Genomic DNA, 20017 nt, shown 5'->3' on the forward strand with positions numbered 1-20017 from the left:
TTATTGTAAGTTAACTGTGATTAATACTTTACAATTTAAAATTTTAGAATTCTTGCCAAAGTCTTCAATTAGTGGTGTTAAAACTGCTAGCTAGCATTTTATTGATATTAAAATAAAGTTATTATTAGTAATGAAATAAAATAAAATTTGAATTATGTTTTAATATTTGAAATAATATTTGAATTACGTTTAAAATGAAATTGAATTATGTCGTTTTGGGGAGGAACTTTTGAGAGCTTGTATCTCATACAGATATTGAATTAATTCACTGATGTTAGAACAGTTTTCAATTGAGTGTCAAAAGTAATCAGGAAATTACTTTGGTTTTGGCTTTGGTTTAACTACAGTTTGAGATTGGCTGAATAGTCTAATTGGTAGGTAATTGCAGGTCCAGAAAATATCCATACTCCCCCCACAGAAGGATTTGGAATTTCCTGGGAGTGTGTGATTCTGTGAGCCCAAAAAATGTAAAGAAATGTATGAAACCTAATAATATTGGAATTTCCAGATGGCTGACGGATTTATAAAAAAAAAATCCCTTCTGTCGGGGAGGTATGGATATTTTCTGACATGCATGGAAAATAGCTAGTCTGAGATAGGGCAGGGGTTATTGGTGCCTAGTTTAGAACAGGGTTGCAAAATCAAGTTCATCATAGGGTAAGGCTGTATTTAGGTAACACCATTTATATGGGAATACCAATAAATTGTTGTTGTTGTTGTTGTTGTTGTTGACAGGCTCCATGCTTATGATCTTGTTCAGATGACTTGCTTGCAAGTTTTACACAGTGGTGCCTAAACAGTGTTAATTTTTGCCATCAAATGGTACAAATATTGAGTATGGTGGACACATAAGGAATCTCTTAAAGAATCATGCTAAAGAAGCTTGTAATACAAGCCAGACAACATAATAAAAGTTTTAATTGAAGCAAAAATGGAGCAGAACATGCAATGTTAAATAACATCAACATCATACTGTTTTTTCAACTAATTCTATACTTACTAACTTGATAAGCTACTTTTTGCTACTGCGGAGCTTTAGAATTAAGTAAAGGGTCACTACATTTTAATGAAAATAGACGTCAATTTGTCATTGTTTAGACTTATTGAAAAAGTTTAGTTTAAGGCCATGTAGCTAATATTGCAAGTGAATTCCAAATTTAAAAGGTTGCATTCCTTTTGATGCATGTTAGTAATGATAATCATAAAAGTAAAAACTCATTTATTTGCGATGTAATAAGGTAATGCCTTATGGACTATAATTTGGCAAATAGATAACTTCTGCATGAATTCATTGTTAGATGGTCTGTGTTTGAAAGTGTGCATAAACATTAAGAATTTTAGTTTACATTCCCTATAAAATACAGAATTTGATTCTTTCACATGGTTGTCTGGCTATGAAGGTTGAGAATTGTATCAAGATTTACCACACCTAGAATTCAGAACTGGCCAGTCAGAAGGTCTGCGGTCATGATATCTTATGATATCAAGGCACTGACCTGATAAACCCAGATTCAGGTATGGTAAATATCCAATGATAAATCTTTTGTATCATTCAGTGGTGTAGCAGGTGAGTTTAGTGGAGCCGTGGTTCATGCTTTGGCAAGGCACAAGAAAGCCAAAATGGGAATCATGGTTCAACCAAACTTGTCTGATATGCAGCTGAAGAATACCAGAAAGGTGTAACTAGGAATAAGAATGACAAACACTGCAGAGCCATTATACTGACTATGATGGCAAATTCGGCCACCTACTCCATCAATAGCGCTGCCTACAGCAAAACCCTGTGACAACCCTGTGCATAACCTTTTGTTTCTTGATGTTCCTGTTGCTGTCTGTCAGACTACCTCAATTTGTTAATACTGATTTTTGATGCAGAATAGATTCACAGCCGCAGGTTATGCTTTTTGTAAGTCTCTGTGTAGTCTAGGCTCCTTCGCAGCCATTATTAGGGTCCTGTTGCGTGACGACCCTAATAACGGCTGCAAAAGAGACTATGTATAGTTCACCGGACCTTCACATGGGCCCTACCATGTTGATTTATCCATTTATGAAAAATCAAAGTCATCTCTGAGGTCGCTGTACTCCAAGACATGCTTCCTTATTTTTGAGGTATCTGTCCAAGTAACAAAGTCCTCCATGTTCCTTGTAACAAGAAAAGCGGGATCCATTATGACTTCGGGCCCAACTCTTACATGACCTTGTTCAATGTACTTCACCGCATCTTTGATAGCTTGAGCCATTCTCAATCGCACCATAACAACAGGCAAGCGCCGCCGACAGAGCGCAGAGGCGCTTAGCTTATCGCACAAAGACAAGTTGTTTTTAGCTTTGATTAAGCCAAGTGAGTACAATTTCTCTAACAACTGTTCTGTGGCTTCGCCTCGAAATGGATCTTTAGGATCGAGCTGTTTAATTTTCGTGGCGAGTGATTTCGCCATCCCACAAACTTTGTTGTATTTGGTGTAATCTTCTCTCTTCTGGATGTGGTACTTTCGAAGCACCTTCACTTCGCGTATGTTATTGTCGCTTTTCCATGAAATAAAGTCGACCTTTTTCAAGAGTTTCTTCTCGTGAAATTTCAGTTTTCTCACCATTTTCACAACACGAGGAGAAACAACTAAACCCACTCCTTTCGCTTTTGAACGTAATACCGCTGGCTACAAACTACCGTAACAATCTGAGTCCCAGGCTCTTCTCTGCTTTCGAATCCAACATGGCGGTCGGTCCTCGAGAACTGGCGTGGTAACAAGCGAGAGAAATGTTGTATCTTGTTGGTCTTGGTTTAGGAGATGCCAAGGATATCACGGTTAAGGGACAAGAAATCGTTAAAAAGGCAGACTACGTCTTTCTGGAAGCATATACCTCCATCCTTTGTGTGGGAAAGGAAGTGTTGGTAGGTACTCAAAGTACTCCTACATATCAAATAAGAATGGGGGAAAGAGAGGAAGATGTAAACAGGGTAATCAGGGTGCAAAGAGAAGTAATTTTCGGTCTTTCTCTTCAGGCAAGCTGTGACTTTAAATTAAAGTAATACGATAATTTCATCACTAACAGTGCTTCTTTAATTTGAATTTCCTCGAAAAGCTTTCTAGAAACTTACTGATAATATATTGATCAGTCCCTATTTATCTTTAAAATATATTTCAGGAAGAATTTTATGGATGCAAAATCGAGTTAGCTGATAGGGAAACTGTGGAACAAAATTCTGGTGGGTAGTTTATCCTTTGACAATGTTGTTGTTTGTCCTTCGTAGTCGAAGATGACCAAAGACATCTAGTTTGTTAATAAATTTCTACGGTGTGTCCGGAGGTGGCTGATGAGACCAATCCGGGCAAGGAAGCCTTTCCCACAGGTAGGGCAGAAGTGGGTAGGGGCTGTGCTGTTAGTGCTGGCAGCTCTTTCCTTGCGTACTGCTCGCTTTTCCTCGGCTTGACGGGACCTGCGTCCCTCACCTGCGTGGGCTCCTTTGGTGATGAGTTGGTGCCAGGAGGGTCTGTCGGAGGCAAGAGACTCCCAGGATTCAGCGCTGATGTTGAAGTCTTTTAGGGAGACTTTTAGACTGTCCTTGTAGCGCTTTCGCTGCTCTCCAACTGTGCGCTTGCCAGAGCAGAGTTCCCCGTAGAAGAGCTGCTTTGGAATGCGGTCATCTGGCATGCGGGAGACGTGGCCTGCCCATCTCAGCTGGGCCTTGCGCATGACAGTGATGGCACTGGGAAGGTCTGCCTGCTTCAGGACTTCTGTGTCCGAGACTTTGCCCTGCCAGCGAATGTGGAGAATGTTTCGGAGGCACCGCAGATGAAAGAGGGTGACTAGCTTCTCATGCCGTCTGTACGCAGTCCAGGTTTCACAGCCGTAGAGTAAGGAGGTGAGGACCACAGCATGGTCCTTTGACAATATTTATGCTTGATTGCTTGCTTGCTGGCTTCAGTTGATTGATTGATTGATTGATTGATATGCAGATTAGTTTGAGCAATATCTCAGAGCTAAAGCTAACTTTTTTCTGTCTATAGATCTTCTTTTGGAGCATGCTAAGGACAAAGATGTGGCTTTCTTGGTTGTAGGAGATCCATTTGGGTGAGAAAAGAACAACATTTGTTTATAGAAATATGACAACCGAGTAATAAACTTGAGAAACTGTCATTACTATCACAATCTCTGAACTGTAGATGAAGTACAATCACTGAATATTTCCCAGTGTTTCAGACCATAAGGTTTAGAATCATCATCATCATATTGTTTTGAGGCAATATATTAGAGCCCAGTTCATACTATAGAGCATCCAGTTTAGTTTTTGTGGGATGTAAGATGGGAATTAAAATGAAGGTGGGACTTGACCGATACTTGACATGTTGAGGGCAGGATATGGGATAAATAACCACAGTAGGGAATGGGATATACTGTATTTTGCAGTCATAGTGAAGAATGTTTGGAGTAGTTGAACAGGACAGTGAATCATGTGTTTTGAATTGTGTGGCTTTGCACCATGCCAACACAGCATACAAGCAAAAAAAATGTGATCATTGTACTTGGCAAGCCTTTTGAATGTCACAGACTGTAGTCTATCATTAATATGGAAAGTACAGATCTAATCTGATTCACCTTGCTGAAAGAGAGTTCCATCAATGATAAAATATGGCAAGTTTAAAATAATAATTATTATAATTATTATCATTCAATGCATTTTTTTCTTCCTTTCCACTGGCCGAGAGCCAACCATATGACCTGCACATAATTGCCTACAAATAATGGTCTGCTCATGTGTAGTGCTGTCTTAATGTGTTTTGCTTCAAACAGTATTGTGCTCATGCATAACTGTAACCATGATCTGTAGTGAAAAATGGCAGATTGCTCCCCTGAGCTGTCAGAGAGTGATTAAACAAGAAAACAAATGTGGTGATCGAATGATAAAATAATTATTGAACTCGGTTATTGCAAAATATCATTGTTTGTCAGGTCTCGCAGATCAATTATTTTCCTCAGCCTTCGGCTTTGGCAAATAACTGACCTGCTCTCCACTGACAAGTGACAATATGTTGCTCAAACTCATCCAATAATTATTAAATATTAATTTTTAGGGCTACTACTCACGCAGACCTCGTGTTGCGAGCATGTCAAATGAACATTCCTTACCAAGTCATTCATAATGCTTCCATTATGAATGCAGTTGGATGCTGCGGTCTTCAGGTAGTTATTAATTTTGCTATAGTGTAACTTTGCTATGAGTAGTTTGACCATGGAAATCGTTGTATCGTGAAGATTTACCTTTTGTCCCTTTTCTGGAGGGGAAAGGCAATTGTCATGCATTTTGTGTTCTCCAGAACTTTCAGTCTAGTTTCTGAAATGCCATAGAAACATGGAAAATGTTGTCTATTTCTTTAATAATTATTGTATCTATAACAACATTCTTGATTGTAATTGGCTCTCCATGTACCTACTTGTCATGTAATCAGTGTGCTATCGCATGGATGTCCAATTACAGGTATTCATTTACAACTTTTTGTAATTGGATACCTGTAATTGGATACCTACGCCATTTGCACTTAAATATGTGTAACATGGACTTTAATGGCTTCCTTATTGTTTCCCACAGTTTTTCAAACTCATGAAAAGCGCTATTGACTTTCCAATTTTGAAATTTGTTGAAATTTGTTGAAATTTGTTGTTGATATGATTAATTAGTAATTGGATGTTGTGTCCTACAATTTAGGGTGTAATAACATTTGTGCTCATAATTTCAAATCTACCTTGTGGTGTGCGCTCATCTGGTGTTGAATATATTATTGTCCATGATGAATTATCTTGACACTGTATCATTTACATGCACTCTAACTTCCAGTTATACAACTTTGGAGAGACAGTCTCCATTGTTCTGTGGACAGACAACTGGAAACCAGACAGTTTTTATGATAAAATTGCATCTAACAGAAAACAAGGTCTTCATACACTCTGTTTATTAGGTAAGTGATAACAGAAAATATACCTTTAAATTAAGCCCCAAGGGCAATTTTTCCTCTTCAAGGACTTTGAAACTGTCAGATTTTATTTCTTTAGCTGGTAATTTTTAACTTACATGTACAGGTAGTGTGTGGTAAAAAAGGTAAAGTCTGGATAAAGTAGCCAAGTGGCAAATCTTGCTGGGACTTATCCCAGGTTCTGTAGCATGAAGTGACTAGGGGTATTTTTTCTACCCCCTGGATGGAATGCTAGTCCAACGCAGGGTTACCCCCAGCATTAAATTTGTCAGTACCCATTTATACACCTGGGCAGAGAGAGGCATTGTGAGAGTAAAGTGTCTTGCCCAAGAACACAACACAATGTCCCCAGCCACAGCTCGATCCAGAGTCGAGCACACAAGCCATGAGGCTATTGTGTGTGGTATCCTTAAGAATATCTTGACTAGTATTGTAATTTCAGAGGGGCAATATGTTTCACCAGAAAGCAAGATTCTGAAGGTAGCAGGGACTGGGTGAAATAGGGAAAAATCACGTCATCCCTCACAGAGGCAGGAGCCATTACAGAACGAGTAGGAACTGGGATTGAAAATATACCATATGCAATAAGTTCAGTCCCCCTTCCCACCCCTCTGTTTACTTCTTCATTTCGATCTTGATAATTTAGCTAGTTTAACTGACTGAGCAGAGTTTAATATCTTTTATATTACCTGTATTCGTGTTTTTTGTATTTCTGCAGACATAAAGGTTAAGGAACAGTCCGTGGAGAATCTAATGAAGTTAGTGAGACAAAGTTGTTCTGAGTAAACAAATAAATGTTTTTTTCTTCAATTGGCACCATCTTTTCTAATATTATTACGGGCTGACTTAACTACAACAATGCGTATTTGTATAATTTTACTGCTACAGGGGTAGGAAGATATTTGAACCGCCACGCTACATGAGTGTGAATGAAGCTGTAAGTCAGTTGCTGGATGTGGTCAAGAACAGAGATATAAAAGGGGAGCCTCCAGGTAAAGTAACACGCTGTTATCCAAAAAGGAGATGATTGACCTAAAGTCAGAACCTAATTTGAAAACGCAACAATCACCGGTCATTTTGGATTTGTGCTTGAGGAAAACTCGTCACGGAAATCACATGATTATCGTTACATGTATGTCATCGTTTTCGAAAAGCTCCGTTTCCAAACTGTTTTCCGTCCGCACTAAAACGTAAAGCCAGCGTTTTCAAATTCCTCTGGTCTGAAGAGGTTTTTCGAAAAGCTCTGTTTTCGTGACAGATTAGTGTAGACGGTAGGCCTAACCAGAGAAATTAGCCTGCGTTTTCAAATTTCTCCGGTGTAGCGTGGACGGGGCTAAAGTAAGCACTGCCGGTCGGTCACAGCAAACGTAAATTGTCCAGTTAACCAATGAGAACTCTAGGTTTAAACAGCCAAACCTTAGCAAGCACGGGAGAACATGCAACTCGAGCGCAGCGCGGGAAAATGCGCTGAGCTAAGTTGTGATTGGTTAAGATTTTCCTCCTGATTGGCTTAAAAACACAGCATATTACCCTAATTGGTCAGAACACGTTAGATGATTTTTTATGAGGCTAGCAAATGAGAAACTGAACGTTCTGATGAATAAACCAAAACATTCTATAACAATAGTTGCCATAAAAAAAAAAACACTCCTTGTTGTGATAAAATTAATTTAGGTCCAGCCAGGAAACGGTTGATTTTTATAAAATGACTGAGCTACTACGCGCGCTCTCATTGATCGATAGGTGTGTCTAGATGAGAGAATGTAAACACGGTTGTGACGTTTTAGCTTCGCGCGTATTTGTGAGAATTCTTTTATAAAAGCAATAGAACACTTTTTCCGTATTAACATAGCCTCATCTAAACACTCGGGGGTTGAGAGAATTCTCGAAAGTTACGCAAACCCGAGACGTAGTCGAGGGTTTGCATAACTGTCTTGAATTCTCCGAACCCTCCTCGTGTTTAGATGAGGCTATGTAAACACGGAAAAAGTGTTCTATTGCTAAAGTGGTGAACAAGGCAAGAAAATGCTACAAAAGCCGTTTTATCCAAACACGATTTATCGATTAAGAGAACTCAGGCCAGTGGCTTTTAAATAGCTTAGTGACAGATCAAATCCTTTAGTGTTGAAGATCAAACTTGTCAAACTTCAGAAATTGTATGTTGCTTTATTTCTGTGAAGATTGTTTTCTCTTTAATTAAGAGACGTTTTGCTCCTAACCAAACTTGCGATGATTCGTGAGCAATCGTTTATTGAATCAAAACCCTTTCGCCGAGAAAGTCTGGCGCAGCAGAAAGTTTGTTTATGAAACTTTAAAGTTTGCTGGCGAATCGTTGAAGGTTAACTGGCAAAATATCACAAGTTTGGTGGCGAGCAAACATTAGAGGAAAACCCTCTTTTCGCGCCAGTTGCCGCCTTAGAGGCAAGTGAGAGTAAATATACTTTAGTCTCAGTTTACATGTATGAGTGATTTCAAATGTGTATTAGCTTAACTTGTTTCCTCTTTATACTTCGAAATCATTGCAGACAAAAAGAGGCTTTCGTATTGATTCGTGCATTAGTCTACCAGGCTAAATCTTGTACTTATTATTTTTCTCTATTTTTGTTAGCTTACACAGAATCCACAATTGCAGTGGGCCTGGCACGAGTTGGTGCAGCCAATCAACAGATAGTATGCGGTAGCATGAAGGAGCTGTTGTCACATGACCTCGGTCCGCCATTGCACTCACTTATTATACCTGGACACTTACATTTTATAGAAAAAGACATGCTTAGACTATTCGTTTTGAATCCTAATATACTTGACGAAAGCTGACCTGACAGTAATTCTAGATTGGTTTTAACAAAATGAGATCCACCATGCCTAAATTTTTCAAGTTCGTCGTTTGTAATCCTTGTTAATCTTCTCCATCCTAAACAATCCTTGTTCTAGTTAACTATAATTTTCAGATTTCCTTCAATCTAAAGGTAACTTTATTCGAGGCCAAGAAAACTCAAAATGCCGTGAATGAGCTCCTTGTAAAGGAGGCTGCCTCCCAGAACATCTTCAGAACATTTACCAATTTGCCCACTGATGTTGTTTCGTTCGTAATCCGTGTTAATCTTCCCGAGTCCTAGCCATCCTTGTTTATTTATTTTCAGTTTATTGTTACTTCTTTAGTGTTTTTCTTCCTGAGTAAACAATTATTTGAGTTTTCTTTTGATTTGAAAGTACAGTAATTTTGAACATCAGAAAAGTAGGCTTCGAATCGACGAGAACTTGCTGTTGAAAAGAGCTCAGATTTTACTCGCTCTCTTCTTTGAAAACCAGCTCTGTCGAGTTCAAATCTTCTCATCGAATTTTACACCTGCTCAAATTTTGTCTTGCGTGCCTCCTAGTCATGTCACAAGCAGACGATATCAATACAACAAAAGCCCGAAATCCGTCTGTGTTCGCAGGCTATGTCAACCCTCGCTTACTCTCAGGTCGTTTGACTGTGTCCATTCGTCCAATTGTTATCCTTTAGTGTACTTTAGTCGACTCTCGTTCGGGTTTGCTTGTGGGAACGCCATGTTGAAGGGATCAAGACTCTCGTCCTCTCTTTTTTGTGGGGTATGGATTGGGAATTTTGGAATCGCTTACCAATATTTTTACCCATCTAGATAATATTTAGGTCGGCACCTTCATACTGAGTCGTTGGCTTAGATTATCGTCTTCAAAGACACCATAGCACTTGTTTTTCTAGCTGGGGGGGTCAACAAGGCTTGAGCCACGCCTAGATTGGTTTCTTTTAGGGGTTTCCACTTCAAAAGTTTATGATATAAATTTATTATGGGAGCCGTCACGTGAACGGTCGATCACTAAATGCACCGGTCTAGTGTTCACGCGCAGCTCGTCCCGTTTAGGGCAAGACCAGTTCTAAAAATTGACCTGCTTTTTAGTAGGTCCAAAAATGTGATGCGGCTTGGCAGTGGGAAGTCACTACGCATAGCAGACAAAGACCAAACTGGTCCTCATTCTTGTCCCAAGAACCATCTGTCGCTTTTGGTCGGCGGAACCCTGGCGCGAGGAAAACGTAGCAGTCTGGAGACACAGTAACTGCTTATATATATACTGGACTGAGATTTTCCCTTAGTCAACTCGGGTTTTCTTCACGAAAATGTCCTCTGGTTGATCTCTAGCTTCGACCGTGCGATCAAATCACTACAAAACTCGACAGATTTTAACAAAGGGAGTTAAAAGAGAAGTAAAATTCTGACTGAAAGTGGTGAAGTTTCCGTTGTTCAAAGCCCGATTATTCCTAAACATCGATTAAACGAAGGGTTAAATCTAACCATGCTCGCTAGGTGGATTATATGATTAAATCCTTAATCGGTAGATTAAAAAATAATCACAGCAAAAATGGCTAACTTGTTGTATGGTTATGTCGGTGTTGATGGGCGAAGCTGAAAAGAAGCAAAGACAGTTTAGGAGCATCGGGTTTACGATTAAAAGATAAACAGACGAAGAAAATACGAAAGAAACAAAAGTCCAAAGTCCGTTAATTTTCACTTCGCTGTGTTTCTTAGCGAAGTACAGTGAAACCTGTATTAAGCGGACCCCATATTAAGCGGACACCAGCTTGAGTCCCTAATTTGTTTTCCTACATTTACAGTAAAATAAGCCCGCATTCAGCGGACACCCCTGTTACGCGGACGCGGACACCAATATAAAGTCATTTTGTTGCACAAAACCTGCAATAAGCGGACACTTCGAAAGCATTTTACCTCTAAAAGTTCAGCTGAGACTCCTTTAACATTGTTCAGCGACGTCGCTTTAAAGCTAAGTGATTATTTCAGATTGATGCATTGACTGACTGGACATTGTGCTGTGAGCAGTCTTTGATCTCACACTGTGTTACACTGTGTTACAAAAGGGTTAATAATTAACTATTATTGCACAACATATTAGAACCTGTTTTCTGCGGACACCCTATATTAAGCGGATCCCTGTATTAAGCGGACACTAATGAAGGTCTCATGGGTGTCCGCTTAATACAGGTTTCACTGAACACATTTTAAGGAAGGTAAGGACGCTGAAAGGCGTTTTTTAAATATAAATAAGTACTCTCTTTTGCGTTGCTCTGAAGGTTTTTGCACTTGTCACGAACCCCCTACGTTAAACCACAACGGCAACGTCAACGGGAACAGTCGCTAAACAAAAGATTTAATGAGCAGAAGAATGACTGTGCACGTGCGCTCTTGGCACATTTCTTTGCCGTCCTCTGCAAAACAACAACGTGAAATGATCAAAATTTGCGTTGTCTGGAGAATGTGACACAACGGCTAATTTTTTTAAAATTCCATTTCAAATTTTATCTCTTCCCAGATCTTGGTCGTCTGGGCATTCGTTATAGTGTTTGTAAATTTGCTTTGCAGAATGCCCATGTTTTCTTCAAATTTTTCGCTTAAATCGGAAATTCCTGCGCACTTTTTTCGCTGGGGAAGTCATATTGAAATAAGGAGAGAGAGATTTCCAGCAATTTTATGACGCAAACCGGCCCAAAATAAATTACAGTTAATCAATATAATTCATTTTACGGTTAATCGCGGATAAGTAAATCGACCGACTAGTCTCCCTTTAAATTTATCGGCGATTAATTTAATCGGGCCCAGGGGGCTAGAAGCACACGTCACGCCTCCAGGATTTCACGCGGCCATTTTTTTCCTAGAGGTTTATTTGCGTTCTCGCCCGACGGACTAAGCGAAAGAGGGACTACTCGTAGTCTAATAAGCCTCTATCCTGTTTAATTTTTCTTATAGGTTTTTCATTATACCCTAAAAGGCACCTTTTGAGGCTGAACCAAGAGGTACTCAAACCGCCTCTTTGACCTCTAAAAGCTACGACGAGCACTCCCGTCCTTTTCATAGGAGAGTCCCTCTCCCGCAGGGGGGGGGGGGGGCGGCATTAGACTGCAACGTTCCCCCTATTCAACAAAGAAGCGGGCCTCTCGGAAAGTCCGGAGAATCGTGTGTTCGCAGGGTCACTTTTTCCTAGTGCCTAGGCCCCCCAGTTAAAAGGAACAGGTGGCTCTGGGATGGGAATACGATTCACCTCTTCTCCTAGACCTCTGTATCATCATAAACAAAGTGGAAATTAACGTCTTTTTGTGTTGAAATCTAAGGTCAAATATATCGAAGGCCTTGTAACTAACTTTTTTTTTTTTTTTTGTCACTAAGTGAGTTTAAATATCACTGCACCCATCTGGATCTAAGCTCCCTCCGAGATCAGCATAATGCTACACTCTTCAATTGTGTCATGCAATAACTGCTGTGTTTTATTACTGTTTGAGTGTTTTGCAGAATAAAAAAGTTTGAACAAATGCTAGTCACAAACCCTTTTTTTTAATATACTTTGGCTTCTTTTAAATTTACAGACACTTGCTCTGGCTTACAATGTAAGCCAAATGGGATTACCTTCTGACCTTTACCATGATTATGACACAATTTGTCATCTATTTTCAGGTCAGTTCAGCTTGTGTTGAAAATCTGGATGGAGTCTTGTCTGTTATTAAATGGTCGCTCAGTTTATCAAGTTGAAAATTCTGCATATCATATGGAACAGTGGCAAAGACAAAAGTGACATATTTTCAACACCATAAGTTATTATTATCATTCTTGATTTATTGTACAGACATACTGAACCTACTATGGAATATGCCTGATGTGCCTGCCTACTATCACAAAGAGTGATGATGATGATGATGCTGACGACGATGATGATGATGACGACGACGACGACGACGACGACGACGATGATGATGATGATGCTATGTGAAGAACACAAAAATTTTCTAGAACTATATATTCAGATGTATTTTACATTAAAACATTACATTGTTGTGTAAATAAAATTGAAGTTGAAAAAAATCACTTGGTTTGTGTTTCTCTCAGTGCTAGTTACAGAAAGTGTTTCATGTCCTCATAGATTATTTGTGCCATTTTAATGTAGCCTTCCTCGGTAAAATGCAACCCGTCACTCCAGAATTTTTCCAAGTCCGCACGGCTCAAGTTCTGCTGAGGAAACTTTTCTGCCAGATCACACAAGATGATCTTGTCGTCACATTCATTCACAAATTTCCTTAATTTGTCATTCACCACCAAACGAATCCTTTCACCTTCCTCTTTGACCCAAGACAAACCACGTTTTCCCAGATCTCTAAAATAAACATCTGTTTCTGGAATTGTCAGAGCAATACACTTCGCACCTTGACCTACGACCAAACCATGCAACCTTTTGATTCCTTCAAAAAGACTATCTTCTAACCCTTTTTTAGCTTCAATAATGTCATTAGTTCCTCCCAAAATGATCACTAAATCATACGGTCCGTACTCCTTCAAAACCTTCGGCAATCTTTCGGTCATTTGTCCACAGACCAACTCACCGTAAATTCCTTTATTGTTCACGTCAAACGCAATATCTGGATGATTTTCCCTCAGCAACTTCGAGAGACGAATGGTGTAAGGCTTGTCTAATGCTTCGTTTAGCTCACCTCCAATATTTCCTGTTGTAAGGCTATCCCCAAAGGCTAAAATTCTAAAATTTTCTTCAGCCTTCGATTCGGCCGCCATGTTGAATGATATTGGGAACGAGGCTCAAAGACTAGCCTCGATTGCATAATTGCAATATGGCTGACCAAGGTGAGCTATAAATTATTTTCCAAGCTAAATATCGAAGACAACTCAGAACTGGCTCAAATGTTTTCCCGGTTGAAGGTGGAAAGAGGTGAGCTCACAATACTTAAATCAACTGTAAATGTAAGACTTGAAGAATGGCCATCAAACGTACCACGAAGTTGTCAAACTTGATTTCTCTTGAAGTCCTTACCTTGGGTTTCTTGTAATAACCTTTGATTGCCATCCTTGAAGGATTTATCAGTTTAGTTTGATGGCAAATCAGAACATTCAGCCATATAAAACATGTAATGGTCTTATTCGCTACCTTGAAATTGTGTGATTGGTTTTATTAAAAGTTTATATGGAGCTTGTCTGATATTTTGGAGATCATTCCCTTTTGCACTACAATAATTAAAAAAAGATCTAAATCTGCAGCAAAAACAACTCCAGTTATATGCTAGGTGTAGCATTCTTTGTCATACAAAGAACAAAAATTTTTCTCTGGGCAAACTGTATTGTCCCCTGTTGGGGCTTACAGAGCTCTCAAGTTGATTTGTTGGCAAAGAGTGAGATTTGCGACAGCATAGCTGTTGTTTGTGACACTGCAGGCATCACCCCACTAGGGGAATCTGGGGACATGCTTCCCCAGGAAATTCTGAAAAATGGAAGTAGCTAAGACATGTTTTCCTTCATTCTGAGCGAAAATGTGATGCTTTAAAAGCAACTGTTCAGATCCCAGAATTTTCTTTTTGTTAGACCAAATTAACATGTTATAACACTTGTTGTACATGCTGTCAGTCTGATTGCTGGATCAGATCAATATCAACTCTTTCTTAATATCTTTCCTAACATCTGACCAGAAAATCGCTGGTTCTGCATAAGAATAAAGTGTTCGAAGTGAGTAAAAACCGAACAAGGATTAAATTATATCATAAGAGATAGTTTATCATGAAGGAACTTCACTAAAGCAGCAAGGAATCTTAAATGCGTGAGAAACAATAGTTTCAGCGTGAGAGCGTAAGATTGAATTTGTTTGTGTGAGTCTCACACTCAATGGGTGAGACTCGAGAGCTCTGGGGTTGTGGAGGTTGGGGGTTGGTGGGAGGGAAGGGACAGTGTGAGGTTGGTAAGGGGATACTGTGTGCCTCGAAGGGTATGGGTTTTGCACCATTTGTGACTGGAATTGATATGATTTTGTGCCCTATGTTTGAACTTTAGTCTGCTTTATACTGTAACTTGTTTTTACCTCGATTAGTGTTAGTATTGAGGGATTTGAAACCCATTCCAAACACTCAAATCAACCCACCAATGCAGTTCATTCCTGGGTAGCTAAGGTTATGTATGAGTGACTTGCTAGGTTAACACTGTAATGTGTAGTTCAAGAAAATAAAGCGCATACCTCCCCCACGGGAGGGATTTTTTCCAAGACCCATCCCCACCCCTCTGGAAGTTCCAATTAAGCTTGATACCTTTCTTTAATAAATGTGTTGGTCTTAGAGAAACCCCAACCCCCAAGGAAATTCCAATCCCTTCTGTGGGGGGAGTATAGATATTTTCTGAAACTGCACAATAGCTATATATAAATGCAATGAAATGAAAAATTTGATCTACTTCAAATTTAATTCTCAACCCAATTGCTTCTTAGTTTTAGGAATTTGTGTTCGTCTGACTAATACATGTGTGCAACTGAAACCAAAGCAAGGTTTGCTAGCATCACAGACCAGTGCGCTTAACTTATTAAACTCAAGAATGAACAGTAGTCAACCATACACATTTGAAACCCTTGCTGTATCTAAGCCACAAGAACATGTAGTTCAGGTGGAGCTTAACAGGCCAGAAAAGAGAAATGCAATGAACAAGACATTTTGGAGGTAAGAAATTAGCTTGTGTATTTCTAACTACAAGCTTTAGCCTGAAGGACATTAAATAATTGCATGTAAGGGTTTATTTGAATAGTAGATTGAAGTACACCTTGTCACTTGGTATACAGGGAAATGGTTGAATGCTTTCAACAGATTAGTGAAGATGCTGACTGCAGAGCTGTGGTGTTGACTGGAGCAGGAAAAATCTTCACAGCAGGTCAGCACTCTCCTTTGCGTCATTTTATGTTACATCACTTTAAATCCAAAAGGCATCAACATGAACCTTATCCTCACCTTATGAGATTTAGAATTCACAAAAAGCTTAAAATGGGGAGTTTAAAATTTTGTAGGAAAAAAAAAAGTGATACATACATGTAGACAGAAGATTCATCAATCTACAGTGCCATGAAATTTTCTTTCCTAAAGTAAATTTTCATACATCCAGTTCTCATGAATCTAAACAATAGGGCATTTATACGAGAAAAATAAGCTACAGATTACACAAGCCACGGCTTATGTAAGATGCGAACTAGACCATTTTATACAAGCATGGCTTATTCGTGACTAATGCCTCGCTTTTGTGTTGGTTGTCATAGCAATCATGGAATTGTGAGAGCTGTCGCACAAACGTAGGAAAAACTTGCGCTTGCACAGTGTAAGTTCACTTCTTACGTAAGCTGCAAACAAGCTGTGAAACCATTTATACAAGTGGTTTCACGTCTTATATAAGTCGCGGCTTATTTAAGCCGAGCTCAAAACCCTCCTCTTACACAAGCTGCAACTTGTGTAAGACGTGAACTGGTTAAAATGTATCATTTATATAGGTAAGTTTGGCCTTACGTAAGCCACAGTTTGTGTAAGCCGCAGCTTAATGTCCTCACATAAATGGCCCTATTGACTCACAAAATTAACAATAAATTTATATAAAATCCTTACAAAATAAACGCGTGTGGACAGGTTACAAGTCCGGATAAATTACTTTGAGTAGTCTTGATATACCAACAAAATATCAGAATTAACACTGAAAGGAATGTAAGAGAGTGTGTAAGGGAAATTTATAATTTAATCTTGGGACTTAATAGGCCTGGATCTCATGGACATGGGAAGTGATCTGATGAATACTAGTCAAGAGCCTTCCAGAAGAGCTCACATGTTAAGAAAGTTTATCCTGAAGCTTCAAGAGTCCTTTCTTGTGATTGAGAAATGTCCACAGCCTGTTATCGCAGCCATTCACTCAGGGTGTGTTGGCGGGGGAGTAGATATGGTGTGTAATTGCGACATTCGCCTTTGTTCGGCAGATGCGTGGTTTCAAGTGAAGGTATGTTTGTCTTGATGATCGTTTTCTCACTCTAAGTTGACTCAATGAAGAGTGGCCTATTTCCAGGGGATGCTCATTGTACCTAGTTTTAGTGGTTAAGAAAGTGCTTTGGTGCCTCTCGGGTGTTCAGTCTCAAAAGGTGCAAAGTGGGAACTTTTGCAGTACCTTTTGGGTATTGAGCCGAACAAAATGTGATAGGAGTTTAATTGTTGTTTTGCAATAATTCTTGGGCAAGACACTTTACTCTCACAGTGCCTCTCTCCACCCAGGTGTATAAATGGGTACCGGTGAACTTAATGCTGGGGGTAACCCTGCGATGGACTAGCATCTCATCCAGGGGGGAGTAGAAATACTCCTAGTCGCTTCATGCTACAGAAACCGGGATAAGCTCCGGCCTGATGGTCCACTTGGCTCGCATGCAGACTTTACCTTTGCAATAATGTTGGAACCTCTTAGGGGTGAATAAAAAATATAAGCCACACCCACAAAACAGGATGTTGGAAACTCTAAGGAATTCTTTTCAAAATTTCTGACAGACACCCCCGTCCTTTTTATATGGGAGTTCCTCCCCCCCCCCCCCCCCCACCCCCTGGGCTTATTCCTTCCTGCAGTGGTATTCACCTATCTGGATGGGGGTTTGTTTGGAATGGTAAGGATCAGGATCAATGATCCAAGATCACTCGAATCGTGATTCAACAAAAGAAAAATCTAAGTCACCTCTGGGCATTAATTCATCAGTTCCTCTGATCAATCATGGTCCGAGTTATCTTGGATCAGATCCTTTTCCAGATCATCCCAAATAATCCCACTCTTTGACTAAGCGGAACCGGAAACTAGCATATCAGCACGTACTATACACATATTGAACAAAGCCTGAGTCTTACTGGTTTTGTTTCCATCTGTTTCCATCTTGAAGGAAATCGACCTTGGATTGGCAGCCGACCTTGGTACTTTGCAGAAATTTCCAAAAATTATTGGAAATGACAGGTGAAATTTAGATGTAGTAGGACCTCTCTGCAATGGCCATCATGGAGACAGAGGAAAGTGGCCACTATGGGGAGGGAGAGGTGTAACGTGACACCTCTCTTTTTTCATGGTGCAACATTTTCTTTTCTTAAAAAGTGCATATTTTAGCATATAAGCTGTATGTAACACAATCAACATAATCAATAAAACAGAAACTAAACAGAAACAGAGATCAGTGACCTGCGGTATGGATAAAGTTTGCTGACATTTTACAATAAAAAAATTGGGCTTTGCATACACAGTTCGTCAGTCATTGATTAACTGATCGTCATTTGGACGCGCTTTAGTGGCCGTTGCCGTTGAGGAGAGATGGCCGTTGTAGAGAGGTTGAGAGTTGATGTATAGACTGTCTGCTGAGACCAAAAATTGGCCGTTTTAGAGAGGGTAAAATAACAGTTAATTTATGGACCATCTGCCGGGACAAAAAAAGTGGAGGTTCGACCTGTTGATGTTATTTGTGATCAAAGAATAGTTACATGTAGATATTGAAGTACCTTGTGGGAAAAAATTTGAAGATGCTAAAAAATCTTTAGGATAGGAATATACTGACGGACAGGAAAGGGAGATGCCAGTTAAAAAAAATCTGTTGTGTTGTCATGAATAAAAAAAGTTCAAACTAACCATTTTGACTTTAACTTTAACTTTGAATCCTTGAATGTATTTTCAGTCTTGCAAGAGAGCTCTGTTTTACTGGAAGACGTTTTACTGCTGAAGAAGCCATGAAATATGGATTTGTCAGGTATGTTAAGGAATGAAAGGCAGTGATCCTCTCTGTTCCAAAGAGTAACCCATTGATGGATAATAGCATTCCATCGGGAACAGGGGTGATCTAGGGGGAGGGTGCAGGGAGTGTGCCCCCCCTTACATACTTTGTCTGGAGTAGGTTATAAAAGAGCATTTGTACGTGTTGCCCTTACTTGTTTTCAGGGGGAGTGTGAACCTCTCAGGGCGGATTGCCCTTAATTCTGCCTCTAGTCGTTCTCGCACTCCAGAAACTAAACTCCTTATCAATTGATATTCTGAACTCTTTCAGCCGTATCAGTGCAGACCGTGACAGCATGGTGAAGGATGCTTTGGACCTCGCAGGTCAGATAGCAAAGAAAAGTCCTGTTGCCATGGCAGGCATCAAGCATAACCTTAATTTCTCAAGAGACCACTCAGCACAACAGGGCTTAGAGTATATGGTGAGTACTACAGAAAATCAAAGGAGCTACGCCACTGTTTTGTTTATTTTGAAAAGTTTGAGAAGAACAGCTCCCCGAAAAAACTGTCGTTCGACTGTCGGCCGACAGTCGGCGGAGCGAAAGTCAGCCGACAGTCGATCAACCGTCTGTTTCAGGGTTTCAGGAAGACTTTGCCGTACGAAGACACTTATCAAAGTGGAAATATCACTCTGTGATCGTTCAATCTCGGAAAAAAGTTGAGGAAATTCGAAGACTTCCCCATGACTGTTATTCGCCGTTTTACGTCTAGGGTTTAAGCTTTACTGTGATTCTAGAGAACCAGAAAAAAAAATTAACAAGTTAAACTTTAATACGCCAGCATTTAAATTTTACTAGAAACTGGCCGGAGTTTACTGATGTGTCAAAAAAACCCTTAACGTTCATAGTTCCATTTCTTTTTCCTTTAGGCCACATGGAATATGGCTATGTTGCAAACTGAAGACATTCTAAAAGCTGTACAGGCTGGAATGAACAAAGAAGACCCTGTCTTTTCCAAACTTTAACCTTTGCCGAGCGTATAAACATTTTACTGCCGTTACAATGTACTGAAATGCTTGCCGCGCAATTAAGCTTTCAATCTAGACCTCTGATTTGTTTATAATCGACCTTGTATTCCTAGAATCAAATAAACTGGACGTCAAGATATATACGGGTTGCATAAAATGCTGAGAGTTTTGGCCGGTTTAAGAGTTCTTCTTTGCTTAAACGTCTTAAAATTAAAGTCGCAAAAAATAATCCACATTTGTGTGCTGTTTATAGTACGGTCAGCACAGACATCTGTTTTCAAAATTATCTGACTTTTCCCAGATAAAAATAAAACTTCCCTGACCAGGAAAACACAAAATGTTAGATATAGAAGCGGCCTTCAGCCTCCCCTTACAGCCGTCTTGTTCACCTTGGCAGTGACAGTTCGCCTTCCTCAAGACATTGTTCAGGGCCTCTTCCACACTACGCCAGAGGAATTTGAACGGAGGTTTCACTC

At 39.7% G+C, this 20017-nt stretch overlaps 4 protein-coding genes across 5 annotated transcripts; 2 read left to right on the top strand and 2 right to left on the bottom strand.

The window, feature by feature from the left end:
• Nucleotides 1-901: 901 nt before the first annotated feature.
• Nucleotides 902-2594, bottom strand: LOC145467457 (U3 small nucleolar ribonucleoprotein IMP3-like). Its single transcript, XM_081451012.1, has one exon. It carries the CDS (start codon nt 2592-2594, stop codon nt 2046-2048), a length of 549 nt encoding a protein of 182 aa, XP_081307138.1. The 3' UTR covers nt 902-2045.
• A 164-nt stretch (nt 2595-2758) lies between these two features.
• Nucleotides 2759-9174, top strand: LOC145467431 (diphthine methyl ester synthase-like). The gene is made up of 8 exons (XM_081450986.1): nt 2759-2893; nt 3148-3208; nt 4011-4074; nt 5076-5184; nt 5837-5957; nt 6691-6730; nt 6861-6964; nt 8581-9174. The coding sequence occupies exons 1-8, from the start codon at nt 2759-2761 to the stop codon at nt 8784-8786; spliced, it is 840 nt and encodes a 279-aa protein (XP_081307112.1). The 3' UTR covers nt 8787-9174.
• Nucleotides 9175-12574: 3400 nt separating this feature from the next.
• On the bottom strand, nt 12575-13585 carry LOC145467445 (uncharacterized). The gene has a single exon (XM_081450999.1). The coding sequence runs from the start codon at nt 13559-13561 to the stop codon at nt 12890-12892; it is 672 nt and encodes a 223-aa protein (XP_081307125.1). The 5' UTR covers nt 13562-13585; the 3' UTR covers nt 12575-12889.
• Nucleotides 13586-13597: 12 nt separating this feature from the next.
• Nucleotides 13598-19789, top strand: LOC145467399 (delta(3,5)-Delta(2,4)-dienoyl-CoA isomerase, mitochondrial-like). Of its 2 annotated transcripts, XM_081450957.1 has the most exons (8): nt 13598-13715; nt 15252-15477; nt 15597-15685; nt 16551-16786; nt 17703-17773; nt 18480-18551; nt 18846-18996; nt 19443-19789. In XM_081450957.1, exons 1-8 carry the CDS (start codon nt 13688-13690, stop codon nt 19536-19538), a joined length of 969 nt encoding a protein of 322 aa, XP_081307083.1. In that variant the 5' UTR covers nt 13598-13687; the 3' UTR covers nt 19539-19789. The 2 variants fall into 2 exon arrangements, with proteins under 2 accessions (XP_081307083.1, XP_081307082.1); XM_081450956.1 differs by lacking the exon at nt 13598-13715 and having other exon boundaries at nt 14371-15477; nt 19443-19614.
• Nucleotides 19790-20017: the final 228 nt, after the last annotated feature.

This window comes from Orbicella franksi, chromosome 14 (genome assembly GCF_964199315.1).
Source record: "Orbicella franksi chromosome 14, jaOrbFran1.1, whole genome shotgun sequence".
Classification (NCBI taxonomy): Eukaryota; Metazoa; Cnidaria; class Anthozoa; order Scleractinia; family Merulinidae; genus Orbicella; species Orbicella franksi.